Source organism: Egretta garzetta, unplaced genomic scaffold (genome assembly GCF_000687185.1).
Source record: "Egretta garzetta isolate BGI_Z169 unplaced genomic scaffold, ASM68718v1 scaffold271, whole genome shotgun sequence".
NCBI lineage: Eukaryota > Metazoa > Chordata > Aves > Pelecaniformes > Ardeidae > Egretta > Egretta garzetta.
In genome coordinates, this window is record NW_009258669.1 from 4,180,686 (window position 1) to 4,195,174 (window position 14,489).

Below are 14,489 nucleotides of genomic sequence, written 5' to 3' on the forward strand. Positions count from 1 at the left end.
AGCATGCTCCTGCCCTCACATCAGCTGTTTGACAGACCTACTACCTTCTCAAACTCACTGCACAGTGACCTCAACTTACCAATCCAGCAGAAAACTACTCATTTTTAACACCCCCCACTCCACAGGTTGAGATCACCCAGGTTAGAACAGTGGAGACAGCGCATGGGAAGAAAGTGGCAGCACGCAGTGGAACTCATTCCTTGCAATAAACTCCATTTTGCAGAACTTAGCCATACCTTGTGATTGCTTTTCACAAATGGCACAAGCAGCTAGTGAGCTCAGATACTCATCTACCCTACACAGCATTTATCTCTTAAGAGCTGGAGTATCAACTTACACAGCCTAACTTTTTTTTTTCCCAGCCCTTACTCGTAAGGTAAGATCATTTCAAAGCATTTACTTGCATGTGTTTCATTCTCAATTAACCACTCTGAAGCCTGAAAGAAACAAACTTACTCTTTATCTCTTGTATAGATTCGCCCTCCAAATACCAATGCTGTCCTACAACATTTAAGTACTAGTTAGATAGTATTATACTAACGGTAGCAACCACCACTTTTGTTCACCCTTCAAAATGTTATTACTGTTTTCCATTTCAGCTTACACACAGTTCTATGTTTAAGCAAAAAAAAAATATTTTAAAAAAACCATACTTTCCATGCCCATTTGATCTTTTTCATCATAATTTTGTAACCTAGATTTTTTTCTAACTTATATTTTCATAGTTTATACAGAAAATATTCTTAAACCAGTCTTATTTTACTGAACTGGTAGGAGACAGAACACCAGCACAATCTTTTCCACCATTGTGTTTTAACCCCTGCCAGCAGCTTGGCCCCATGCAGCTGCTCAGCTCACTGACCCGCATAACGTGATGACTTGGGAAGACAAATGCCATCCCTCTGATTGTTCCCCCCTTCCTTCTTCTTCCCCCAGCTCTATATGCTGAGCAGGACGTCATATGATGTGGGACATCCCTTTGGTCAGTTGGAGCCAGCTGTCCTGGCTGTGCCCCCTGCCAGCTTCTTGTACACCCCCAGCCTGCTCCCTAGTGGGGTGGAGTGAGGAGCGGCAAAGGCCATGACTCTGTGTAAGCACTTCTCAGTTATCAACACTGTTTTGGTAACAAATCCAAAACCTATCACCACATGAACTATTATGAAGAAGTTTCAGCCAAACACACTACACTTACAAAATCATTCCTACATTCAGTTTAGTATGCACTCATGCATTCAAGTCCCAGACAGATACGTATCTATAACCCTTAACCCTCTCAAAACTTAAAAGGTTTAAAAATAATTTTCTATTTTTAGAAAACAAGAACTTCTGCATAATGTCAGAGGAAGTTACAAACCCCACATACACAAAAAAAACACCATCCAGATGCAATGGAGTAAGGGGACCAGAAGACAGTCACAAGTTGCTGTCTGAAGACCACACCAGCAACACAATCTTTAAGAAAGCTTCAGACACAGCAGAACTTTCAAATGGTTAATATCGTAAAAATAAAATAATAAAAAGTTAAGATACAATACAGAAGAAAGAAGGAACACTAAATTAAAGGCTCTGGGAAAAATACTGGGGCAGAGCTGCACATAGCTCTGAAAGGTAGAACAGGATGTTCAAGATTAGCCACAGTAAGTATAACAGTACCTATGTCTAAAGCCCAGAGTTTCTTAAGAAATAGCATTCCAGATAAAAGAACAATGACAGTTGAAAGACCATAGCAAATTCTACAGTAAAGAAGGCTAGATTTTCTAGGACGATGAAAGTCAGTAATATGTGGAACACGAAAACCAGGTTTAGATATTGATGAAAAATTTACAATCAAAAGCTCTCAGCTAAGTGTAAATCCAAAGATGTATGCTTCTGGGGCACTGCTCTTGCAGTTCAAAAGTTACAACAATTTAACCTTGACTCAAAAAAGGCAATATTTAGAATAGTTTGAGCAGTTCATTCTCCATGTCCACTCAGTTTGTCCTGTAACATATGTGCCAACAACGTAGTATTTTGGTGAATACAAATATTTGGAAGAGCATCTCAAGATATCCGTGAGAGAACATGAATGTATTTGTTCCCAGATAGTGGTCACTATAGCAGCATGAGGAGAGGGAATGTAGACATTTGTAGAACTTACTTCCATTACACCTAATTGCATATAAGGTTTGATCTCTCACCGTTTAAACTATGTAAAGTTATAGTCAAGTTATTTGGGAAACAAAGTGTTTTCTTCCAGCTTCAGAAATTTGACAAGTTCATTTTTTCTAGCTTCACACAGATAAAAAGTTCAACTGGAATTTGCTGGAACAGATTATATAAACAAAGATGCCTGTCTGTCATTCATTATTTTTACATAATCTTCTCTTAGTCCTACACAAATAAAAGCGTATTTGTATTATCTTTGATGGATGCAAATTACCACCATTTTAAAATAATGATACTGACAGTTTTAAGGATTTGCTTCACAGCATCATATTTGTGATCTCTTTCAGTAAGAAGCATCACAGCTCACTGGGAGCAATAATATCAGTTTTGATTTATTGCTATCCTTAAGTGAATGGCTGAAGCTTTTTACCAGGTACAACATGGGTCAAGATACCGACTTAACAAATGAAGAATTAAAAGTGATTCATCTGGAGTTTGCCAGTGGTCTCTTTCCCACAAAATATACCTAGACTGAAAATCCAAAAATAACCCATTCTCCCCCCAAGAAAAAAACTAAAGAAGTTGAAGACTTTTCTTACAACTCAGTTTAGGTGACTATTATCTAGCAACACACATTCTATTAAAGAATATATTTTAGAGGAAAGATTTTTCACTCTAGTACCATGGAATTCTGTTTGTGACCAAAGTAGTGCAATAAAACTTCGATATTGACCCATATGGCAATTAAATATAGATATTTCAATCAAACAAAAAAGCTCCATATCCAGCTACCAATCCCTGGTCACCAGATTTTTAGATTGGATTAAAAGCTCAAAAACTTGTTCAACAATAACAGCAGCCAAAAACCCCACAAAACAAAACCAAAAAAAACAAAAAAAAGTGCCTAAACTCCAATTTAATTAAAGATCTAGTATGTCCATTATAATTTATATAAATCTACCCTACATAATCGAACTTAGACATTTTACATAGTTCAGTATCAATTTCAGTAAGCAGACTGAAGCATGTATTTTCTCGTGAAATTTATTAATTACTGGAATCCAGAAGAGAAAAAAATATTCAATTTCACTGCATACATCTTTTTCAGTATAGCAGTAACATATTATTACAAAGGTTTTATAGCTTCAGTAAAAGCTTCTTTTGAAGACAATGTGCTTTTGCAACTTTCTATTCATTTGTTTTTACTTACTTCATACTTTATATAAAAAGTGCTAACAGGTCAAATTAGACAAAATACCATAACAGTTGAAGAAGTTGTACAGGCATCCTCTGAGCTGACTAATTATATTTTAACCTTCTACTTGCAGTTTGACAGAGTGCTTAATAAAAACAAAACATTGCAGGCTCTACAAATACAGAAATACCCTATAATACTGCCATTGCATTTGGTGCATATTTCAATTATGATATACAACGGCTCTTTCAATAACTATACAAAAAGCTTAAAATTTGACTTATTGTTAAAACGCCCATCTTGCTGCAATTTTCTTGTAGGTTGCTTTCAGGTTTTCTGTATTACCTCCATCCATTTGGATTTTTAGTACCTGAATCTTCAATACTGAGAATATTATTCATTATAGTTATTTGTAAGTTTTATGTACAAGTTCACTAACATGCCAGTTGTTAATGTGCAGGCATCAGCACACATCACTTGAATGTACAAATAAATTTATTTAACCTTTTCAAAAATCACATGCAAAATATATCATCTGCAAGTATCAATTGAATAATCTTATACTGTTGACCAAAAAGTAGAAAAGAAAGTTCTGCATCAGCCACTTTTCCACTCCTGTTTTACTCCATCTCTCATTCTTTGTCATTATGTTAAATTTACGGTGTATACACTCCATAGTTTTATACAAAAATATTCATAAAGTGGTAACAAACTGCAGCCTGAAGAATTATTTTAAGTGGTATAATGCCTGATTTTATATCAATATAAAAACTGATAGTCTTTTAAACTTTAAAGCAGGTAGACATAACACATGTAACCTAACAGAGTCCAAAACATAATGCAAAAATATATATTACAAGTCCAGTTTTTAGTTGCTTTTAAAATGTATACACATACACACACACCATACATGACAAGTCAACTCACAACATCTAACAGTTGGTTAAAAAGCTCAATTATATAATGCAGTACTTGTTAGAAAAAAAAGAAAAAAATGCAAAGAGTAGTGAAACTATATAGCTGACCTTATTATTAAGCCATTGTATTTACGTGTACAGTCAAGCATTTGAAAGGGGTATACAACCAGCTTTACAAGAAAATTACAGTCTGTACATTCTATTTCTGCATAGTATATAGTATAGAGAAGCTGCACTAGTATTTATAAAGAGACTGAACTCGGGGAATTGGCAATGGGACATGGAGCCATTCACTTCTACCAGTGGCCCAGGTCTGTGGTAACTGAAGTTAAATCATTTGACAGATGGTCAGTAGTTTTTATGAAATAAGCTGGTGCTTTCAGTCCAGTTCCTGGTGCTTTTGTGATGTGGATATCTATCCACTATCACAAATGGGTACTCCCGTTGGCAGCCACAGTAATGATTGAGTGAGCATGGAGACTGAACAAGCCTCTTAACCCCTGCTAGAGGTCTCTCTCTAGGTCAGGGTTTGCAGCACTTTGGTGGGGCAGTGGGGTGAAGCTTGCACTGCTGCTGCTGCTCATGATGTACCTGTTTAGTGGACAAAAAGAGGACTTCAGTTTCCAATGCTGTCAGTCTGAAGAGTTTCACAAACACTGAATTCATGTTAAAATTAAATTTTCTTTCACCTCCTCAAATGCAAAGTTTCCACATTGAAAACAAATATTTGAAGGGTGGAGGATAGGGGACAGGAATAATACAAAAAGACGAAGCATTAGCCAAGGTTAAAAACAAACAAAAAAACACAAAAACCCATACCCTGCAACTCTTGAGTAAAATCTCCTCCTGCAGAGATAAGATGTCTTTTGAACAATACATAGAAAAATACTTTCAATACAACTTAAAGTTCTACACTTAAAACCTAAAATGCGGTGTTGAGCATTAAGCTGAAAATTATCACTTTAAGGGGCTCCTAATTTATCTGACACCAAGGGTTTAACCAGTTAGTTTACCTCTCTTACAAATACCCTTGAAATGTAACTGAAGAGTGAGACACCTGAAGTACTTTTGGTTTACACTATTAAAAAATAAAGTAAGAAAATCCACATTATTAGACAAGGATGTGCATAAAATAATTTGCCTCAAAAAGCAAAATTTCCTGTGTTGTATTCCTAAACACACATCCCCAGAAGACACTCTTGGCCTGTAAGAAGCCACAAGTTCAAAACCGTGTTATCATTGCAAAAGGTGGTCTAATCTAGGAATGAGTAAAAAGCAAATCAAGGAATAACAGTTGGTTTTCTCCAAGGTTTTGCTCAGGATCTCCAGTAGTGGTTAGTTTCAGCTAATTCACTTCATACTCAGTATATCTAGTACAGATCACAGAATGGTTTGGGTTGGAAGGGACCTTTAGAGGCCATCTAGCCCAACCCAGCTGCAGTGACCAGGGACACCTTTAACTAGATCAGGTTGCTCAGAGCCCCGTCCAACCTGACCTTGAATGTTTCCAGGGCTGGGGCATCTACCACCTCTCTGGGCAAACCTGTTCCAAGATATACACATTTCCATCATAGAGTCTTTGAACTCATTCTATTTCAAAAGAACACAAAATACCCCATAATGTCCCCAAATTCCATCATTCTTCTCCTTCCTCTTTGCTAATATTTAATGAACTAGAGACAAAGCAAACCTCTTCAAATGCTTCAATAAGAATACACATAACTACACTGCAAGAGTCAAATGCTATTTAGTTGAGTAAGCTTTGTTATACTAACAGTCGGAAGACATTTAAGAACTACTTAGACAGCAATCCTGGCAGCTGAACCGAAGAGAAAACAGGATCTGTGGAAACAGCACAATATTCAGAAGTTACCTGCTGTGTATTGGTAATTCACTACAGCAAAGACTCAAATACCTGTGACCACTACAAAGTCAACACCGCCACCTAAGGGTGACAACAAAGTATTGTATTTATTGCCAGATTATTTACAGAAACGTTTATATAGAAAATGAAGTCTGACACCTGCATAGTGATTTAAATGCCTTTACAGCAAATATTTATGCACAAGCATGCAATCTTCACTTTTTCCTTCTATTGACATCAAACTCGGCATGAATGTTTTAGCTTAAGAACTATACTACAGAAACTGCCCGTGTCAAAATGCAACAGTTCTAAGCAAAAAAAAAACCCACAAAAAAATCAAACTCTGAGAAATAAGGTTGTATCAGTCAGATTTCCAAAGAAATGATCAAACCATTTTGTTTTGTTGTAAAAATGAGCGAAGTGAATGTTTCAAAAGGGAAGCTTATTGAAAGATGCAGCTTTTAGTAACTTTCCAATGCGGCTTTTAACACTGAACAGATGTCTCAAATGGTTCTTATGAAAGCATGTTTTCCTATATCTCAGCTTAGTTTCAGTTTAGTTATTCAATGCATTTTTAATGCACTGAACATTATTTTTACAGTACATTAGCCATTTTTGATGCATATGTAACTAACATGTTTGACAAACTAAAATACAAGAGGGACTTTATCATTACTAGTGAACACTACCAACAATGTCATCTGTAAGGAGTTTTTGCTTCAGAAAGCTCTAATTTAATACTTGACAGAAGATGAATCACTATTGTCCAAAGCTATGATATACAGTAGAGAAATCAATCTCAGTATTGGCATCGTCTTTAATATGTATGCGTAAGTTTAGCAAGTAAATAGTCCTGTATGTGCATTCTGTGTCTACAAAGAAAACCAGCCAACAGTCTCCTGAAGAACACAAGTTTTTAAATAAAAAATACATGTGTATTTATATACATAATTGAAGGGGAAAAGTCTGGAACAACTATAGTTCTTTTCAAAGCCTCAAAACAATGAAATAAGCTAGTTAGAAAGTATTGTGAGAAAGTATTCACAAAGCAGCATGGGAAAACGACCCTTCTGAAATTTCTCTTAGGAAAACAACATTTTTAAGTAATTATATGCAAATATTGAGATAGTATACGGAAGGGGGGGGGGCAGGGAACTCACAGTCTTTATGAATATTTGTCCCCCAAAGTCTCTTTCCTTTACTTGTTACCAGTGAAAAAGTACTTTATTTCAACACATTCTAAACACCAGTAGTTCACATCATCAGATGAGGTGAGTTTCGTATCCCTCATAACACTGACTCTTCTCCTCAAACAATTTGCCTGGACTAAACTCAAAGCAAAGTGCTCTCTACTCTCCACGTCTGCCCTGTGTCGTGCACAAAGGCCTTTGGGCACACTGCTGAAGTGTTTTGTAGCTGACACGGATGAAGAAGAAAGAGAACTGCTTTCCAAAGTCAAGAGGTGGGCGGTCTCAGTAAAACACATAAGGATAAATAAATCACTATACTGTGATTATTCAGAAAATATGAAAATGAAGTTTATTTTGTCCTACAGATTTTTATACTAAGTTGATTCCAGTCAATGCTTTAAAAGGGTATATTAACTATTTAATTATATGACCTAAAACTGACATGCTTTTTTTCCAAAATGAAAACTGTTTGTTATTCACATATCTTAAGTATTATAGTTTCTATCAAACATAGTGCCACAGTTAACAAATTTCTACTCTGTATTACCTGCTACAAACTGCAAAGTTGGGCAGAATACTACCAGAATACTCATCTTTAAAAGCATCATTAAATAATTATCTCTAAAATATTTACTGTAGAAGTTCTCACACATCAAGCATGAAAAAAGATTATCAAACACACTGCCACTTGGGCTAAAATGTTGTTACCTTGAAATGTCCCCTGCTCACAGCAGACACTGTTCCTGGATAGAGTTGAAAGACATACAAGGAACTAGAAACGTGGTCAGGTTAGACCATAACTACCTTAATCATAGAATAGAATCATATCTGGGAACCATCAGACAAATACTTGTCTTTAAGCCATCTACTTTACAAGATCATTTTATTGGAAAGAGAGAAATGCTGCCAGCATTCCAACTGTAGTAGCTTAATTGCAGTATTATTTCCCATCTACCCACAAACGAGCTTGTAAAAAAGAGAGGAAAGTAAGAAAGCATTGAGGTAGGAATGCTGTCATCCTGTTATAGTATCTAAAAGTCCATCTCCCTTCATCTTTAGAAGTGACTTCTCTTCATCCACATCTAATTGACCATGAAAAAACCACACACACTGGGTGGAATAGGGAGGTATAAATCTGTAACTCCCACCTGCTAAGTTCAGCAACCATTGTATTATAATTTTAGCCATAAAGTCACTCAGTTAAGGAAAGGCAATGACAAAGAAATTAGTGTGTAAAAGCATCACAGTCAAGTGGAAAAGGGTTCTCCCAGCTCTAAAATGGAACTCCCACACCTAGGCCTCCTCCATTCATAAGGAGGAAATGGAGAGTTTACACTGCTGGTGCAAAATTTCGTCTGGGGGCAACCCTTCCCTTTGGGTGCACTGTAGTCACAAAGTTATTCTGCATCTCTCTACAAAGAAGTCGCAAAACCGTTTAGGGCTCCATTCTTCTGAGAAGGCTGCAATGAAAAGTGTTAATTTTCCTTGACAATTCAGGTTAAGTACAGCTGCACTCCACATCTCAGTGAGAGTACTGCGTGGTAGGGTGAAGCAGTCCTGATTTTTCAGCTGAAGCTGTGTACTGCCTATCTGGGGTGGAAAGTCAAAAAAGGGGTTGGTAGAAAGTTAAGAGTGAAATCAGCCAATTCATCTTCCACCAGCTTCACTCACATTAACCACTCATATAAGGCAAACATAACAGTTCTACTCATAGCATTCAATTCCAGCAATGACCATAAAATAGGAAGTCCAACTAAACTCAGCCAAGCAGCTAGAAAATCTCCTAGTTTTGTCTGGGAAGAGTTATAATCTGTTCTTCAACTTACAGCGAATTTCTGTGAGATTGTTTGATTGTATCAGACTGCCTGGGAACAGATAAGGAAAGACAACATACTGGCACACTTCATAACTCCTGCAACTTTAGTTTGGGGGGTGTGTGTGTCCCCAAATAGGTTCCCTATTTGGCCAGTATGCTTCAGAAAAGAGACTTTGCATATAAATTACTCTTCCATTCAAAGGACAGAAGAAAAATAAACATATTTTGAAAAGATACAAATCACGAACAGTTATGCAAACAACAACCAACTTGTGTTAAGTTAGCCTTGCAATGTTAACTCTTCCCTCACACATCCATTGCACCCATTTATTTTTTTTTGCAGCTTCGACTTATTACTATGACATAATCAGCATTTCAAAGAAAGGAAAGGGTCTATTTTTCTGTGAAATGCTTAGTATATTAAACAATCAGAATATAAATTCTTCTTTCTCTGTTTCTGCCCAGCAGCCTGATAATGGAGTTACTTAGCAACAGATGAAGCAACTGAACTGATCCCCATTTCACTGTAAAGTAACTCACAAAGGCATTATTTAGCTGCTGGTTTCCTCTGTATAGATGTATTTTTGAAGTATAAAATCCATTAGTCCGAGACAAGTCTACACGAAAAACCAGCCATCGTGTACCATCTATAATGGACTACACATTTTGAAATTAATAGAAATTGCCTATAAGAGTCACATGATTTTGAGCATCTCCGAAAAAGGAAGAATCAAGAAAATAAAAAACAAAACACACAAACTCGGTGCACAGTATTTACATGGAAGCTTTAAAAAGGGGAGGCGGGGGGGGAGGAGTCTTCTTCCTATAGCAGACTGACAATCCATGAAGCTCAAATACACAAACCAAGCCCTCATGTCAAGTGTATTTTCCTTGCCACAGAATATTTTGATTTCAGAGAATTAATATTTACTTATTTTGAAAACAAACACACACACACACATTTCCCCAAACCACCTTCTTCACCAAAGAGTAGGAAGGTGTGCCACAGCAGACATTAACAGTGGGTTTATTTTAGAAGGCAATCTTAAAAACAAAAGTAACCTACAGAATTTGACAAATCAAACAGTGGATTATCATTTGCCACCAACCATTACTCCCTTTTAAGCTAACTCTGTAGCATTAAACAATTCCTATTTTTTTTTATTTTGGAAGGTGAGAATTTGCATTTCACTACTGCATCAGAACTTCTTCTAAGTTGTTGTTCATCACGCAAAATTACACTTCTAGCAAGATTCAGAAGTCTCTTGCCCCTAACAAGGGGAAAAACACATCAGCTGCTGTTGCTTTATCACCTAGTGGAATCACTAAAGTGTTATTTTATTCTAAAGATTCAACACCCTGGAGTTCACAACTGTGTTACAACTTCTTTCTTGTTAACATTTCTAGACCAAGATTTAAGAAGCTGAATTTGGACTTGACAAAGCTAAACCAACTTTGCCATAAGTTTATTTTTCCCTGAAAATTAAGATTGGGCAGCAGCCTTAAATAAAATTAGACATTAAAAAAAGCCACATTCATGAAAAATTGTGCAAAGAGTTATTTTTGATAATTCATCTCAAATTTTTAGAAGTGATGAAATAATTAAGTTTCCTATTCACTTGAGAGTACATATTTTTGTCTTGTTTCCAATGAAATATTGTTACATTTCCAATAATGAAGGCAAGCAAATAAAGTGCAGGTGAAGAACATCTTTCCTGATTGTGCTAAAAACAAGAAATTTCCTACGTCCCATTTCAACTGAGAACTTAGATGACATTTCAGATAAAAAAACCACAGAACTTTTAAGTGCCAACAATTGTGATGTCAACTTCTTAGGCTACATTTCAGACTATAAAGAGAATAAAAACTTCAATGGCAAGAAGGGTAAGGAAGGCCAAAATAACACCTTAACCACATATTTTTCCAATGATCATGCATTTATGTAGGTATTTGTACATACAGTAATCTTCATGTACAATTAAGTCATCTTTCATCTATAATTATGCAAACCTTGAATATGCACAACAAGTTTCTCCTCTCTCATTCAAGGATAAATGATACTTAGAATTTCCCTACCTTTCTCCAGTTAATTTTTGCAGGAGTATGATTTCCTTCCAGGCTTCTTGGAACTTGCATTTCCCTTTCTTTTTTTTTTAATTAGAAGATTTTCTATGTATTAAGATAAGTATTACAAGGATTAATTTTGACAGTACTGAAGATTTTGTTTTGATAGGGGAGGAGGACACTCTTTTTTTCTCCATTTGAACTATTCTGAGAACTCAGTTTTAGCCAACTTCCTATGATTCTGATCAAAACCACTAAATGTTTTGGGGTTTTTTTTAAAGTAGAAACCATTCTCAAATGAACCATTTTAGGCATTAGTATCTGTTTGTCTATTTAAAGCCAAGTGTCAAACAACTCTGAGTACAAGGTATGCTGTTTTCTTACAAATGCAATTTATTTGTTCCAGTTCAATAGTTTTCAAACTAAAGGTTATAACCCTGACATTAGCTGATAATTAAGAATTCAACTGCAAGCAAATTTTTCTACTTGCAAGAAAAAATAACAAACAAAAAAGTCAAAGTCAGTGCTCTACTATACCATTTAGTAGATACTGGCTTTCCATATTAGAAACCATCACTTCAGAGACTGCTTATACTTGGGTCGTAAGATAGTTTTATTACTCCTCAACAGCTTCCTTCTACCAGGTACAGGCATGCTACTCTACTGCATCCTGATGAGAAAGCAACGTATTTCATGAAAAGATTATCAGAGTTTATTATTTGGAGTCAAGAACCCAACCTCCAAAAATCTTTTAGTTTAAATAAGTTTGCACTTTTTAGAAGGAGAAAAACATACTGGTACAAACAAAAGAAACATTCCGTATAGACTAAGTATTTTCCTACCCAAATCAGGCATCTCCCAAACAATTACTCCTGGAATGTAGCTGGAATAGCATCAGCTTAACTTGTACTTTAAGTCATCTTTTGAGCTATCTATGTAGAAGCTAAATTTTCACAGCTAGAGAACATTTTTCAGTACTGTACTGCCAAAAAGCAGCTATTCAGAAGAAAGTTTTAAACAGACACAAAGCAAGAGAAAGCTCTGATAATGAAAAGGTTGTGGAAAAAAAAAATCATTACATGTACTTACTAATTTGTTTTCTTGCATGTATATTCTTTGCAGCTTCAGACAACCTTTAGCTATAATGATCATTCCTTCATCTGAGATCTTGTAACATTGCCCAAAATGAATGTCCTTCAATTCTCTGCATTTTGAACCCAGCTGCAATTAATGAAACCAAAGCAAGTATTTAAGAATAAAGGAAAAAGACCAACAGGATTTGACTAAACTAGAGAGTTGGGAGTTAAGATTTCTTTCTGTTTCTCAGCCCTGCCTTAAAAATTATCTTTACAGGTTTTCTAAGTACTATACATAAACAAGAAAGATTATCATTACACACATGATAAAACGAAGTTGCTAGCTACAGTCAACAAAACAGACCTAAGAGCAGCACATAAGAACCAAGTTATTTATTGGACATATAAGTAGTTATATAAGTATAGATATATAGAGAAAGTACAGTCTCTAAAGAAAATATTTCCATAAACCTGTTTTTGAAGTAAAAGAGGTCATCTGATTTTAATTAAATCTCAGAAGTGGGTACCTTATTCCATGTCCCTTTCTGTACTTCACAAGAAGTTGAAAGATACTAAATTTACAAAAGAAATTTGTGGAATGGATTGTTACCTGCTTTAGGCCTTCATCAGTGAGTCTGTCTTGATTGCCTACATGCACTTTCTGAAGAAGAGGACACTGAGAGGCAACTGCAATAATAGAGGTGTCAGAAAGCTGTTTACACCTGTAGGCAGTATACCTTAGGAGTCCAGGACATTTAATTGCTAATATGCATACTCCTGTATCAGACACATTGCGACAATCAGAAATATTGATTTCTGTAATATTCTGGCTTCTTGATGCTATCTTTTCCAACAGCTCATCAGTGACCTGCAAAGAAAATCCAAATACTCAAAATTAACTTTTTTTATAAACATCTTTAATTTTATTAGCACAAAATCTATTATTTGTAAGATGCATTTCCATGAGCTATTGGGAGAATGAAAAGACTTGTTTTCTAAAATAAAAGCATAGCTGTAAAACCAATTATACCAATATCTTTAAAAGAGTTCTGCTCCAACACTTTGAGAGAATAAGAGTTAATGGTCCTCTTCAAAATTTAGACACAGAATTCTCCATCCTTTAGAAGAAAAGGATTTGCTTGCCCTTCTATAGCAGCACTCTACTCACTTGTACCTAATGTAATATTTACAAAGAAATAGAGGACTTGTACGTCTCTGAAATGCAACAGGTTTTTACTTAGGCTTTGGTAATCATCCAAAACCAGGTGCCAGCAGACAAATATTACAGTGATGCAGGTAACAATGGGCTTCTTAAAAATGGAAAAAAGTCACCTAAGGTAGCAGTGAATGATGGGGATGAGAAGAAAAGAACAGCGTAACAGGAAAAAAAAGCTAATTAATACTCAGAGCTTTCCTCCTGTTCTTTGCTCAGCTTTAAAACACAATACTTAGATATTTTAAGCACTAGTCTACGGAAGACCATTAAATCAGATACACGCACTATTTTCACAGAGCTCCTTTGAAGAAAAAAGATTCTATCCACTTTGAACCTATACACATTGTAGTTAGCTAACATGCAAATAATTTTAAGAGAAGCCAGTCCTACAAGGCAGGTAAGAAACACAAGATATTCTTCATGCTCAAGCTGATAAATTAAAACAAACAAAACCGAAGCAGGTAAGACACAATGTATAGAACTCTCTCACTTTAAAAGTTTAGTTTCAAGAAACCTGAGGTGACATATGGCAAAAGTCTTTCTAACAAAACTATTCAGGAATATTTATCCACCACATAGCATAGATGAGATTTAGCTTTAAGCCTGCAAAGGGTAAGAGAGCAACAAAAACCCCTTTTGTTTTTCCTCTTACACAGTTGAGAAACAAACACTTTTTCTTGCTGCATTCCATCTCTTTTCCATTAGTAGCAAGTCTAATCTTTTTTCTTGCTACTTTATCAGACACCTTTTAGCTAGAAAACATTAAAAATTGCAAAAAAGAAAAGCAAACACCAACACCAAAATCCACTAAAAAACCCCAAATGCCTAAACAAACAAACACACAACCCTCAAAAAAAAAATAAAAAAAACCTACCAAACCCTCCCAACACACAGAGAAGGATAACATTTGTGCTTAATATTAGTTTAGGAACTCGCTAAAAATTTAGCAAGATAGGTTTTCTGAGGGCAGTAGCACAACTTACAAACTTTAGTGAGATTCCAACAT

The 14,489-nt window shown here is 35.6% G+C and overlaps 1 protein-coding gene across 1 annotated transcript in view; it reads right to left on the reverse strand.

Annotated features, from left to right (window-relative positions):
- The window catches only part of FBXL17 (F-box and leucine rich repeat protein 17), a gene marked incomplete at its 5' end in the record, with an annotated part of 290,375 nt that overhangs the window by 274,924 nt on the left and 962 nt on the right, over positions 1–14,489 (reverse strand). Inside the window, 2 exons of the mRNA XM_009648672.2 lie at positions 12,281–12,412; positions 12,878–13,135. Coding sequence (XP_009646967.1) covers positions 12,281–12,412; positions 12,878–13,135 — 390 coding nt within the window. The remainder of the gene's footprint in view (positions 1–12,280; positions 12,413–12,877; positions 13,136–14,489) is intronic.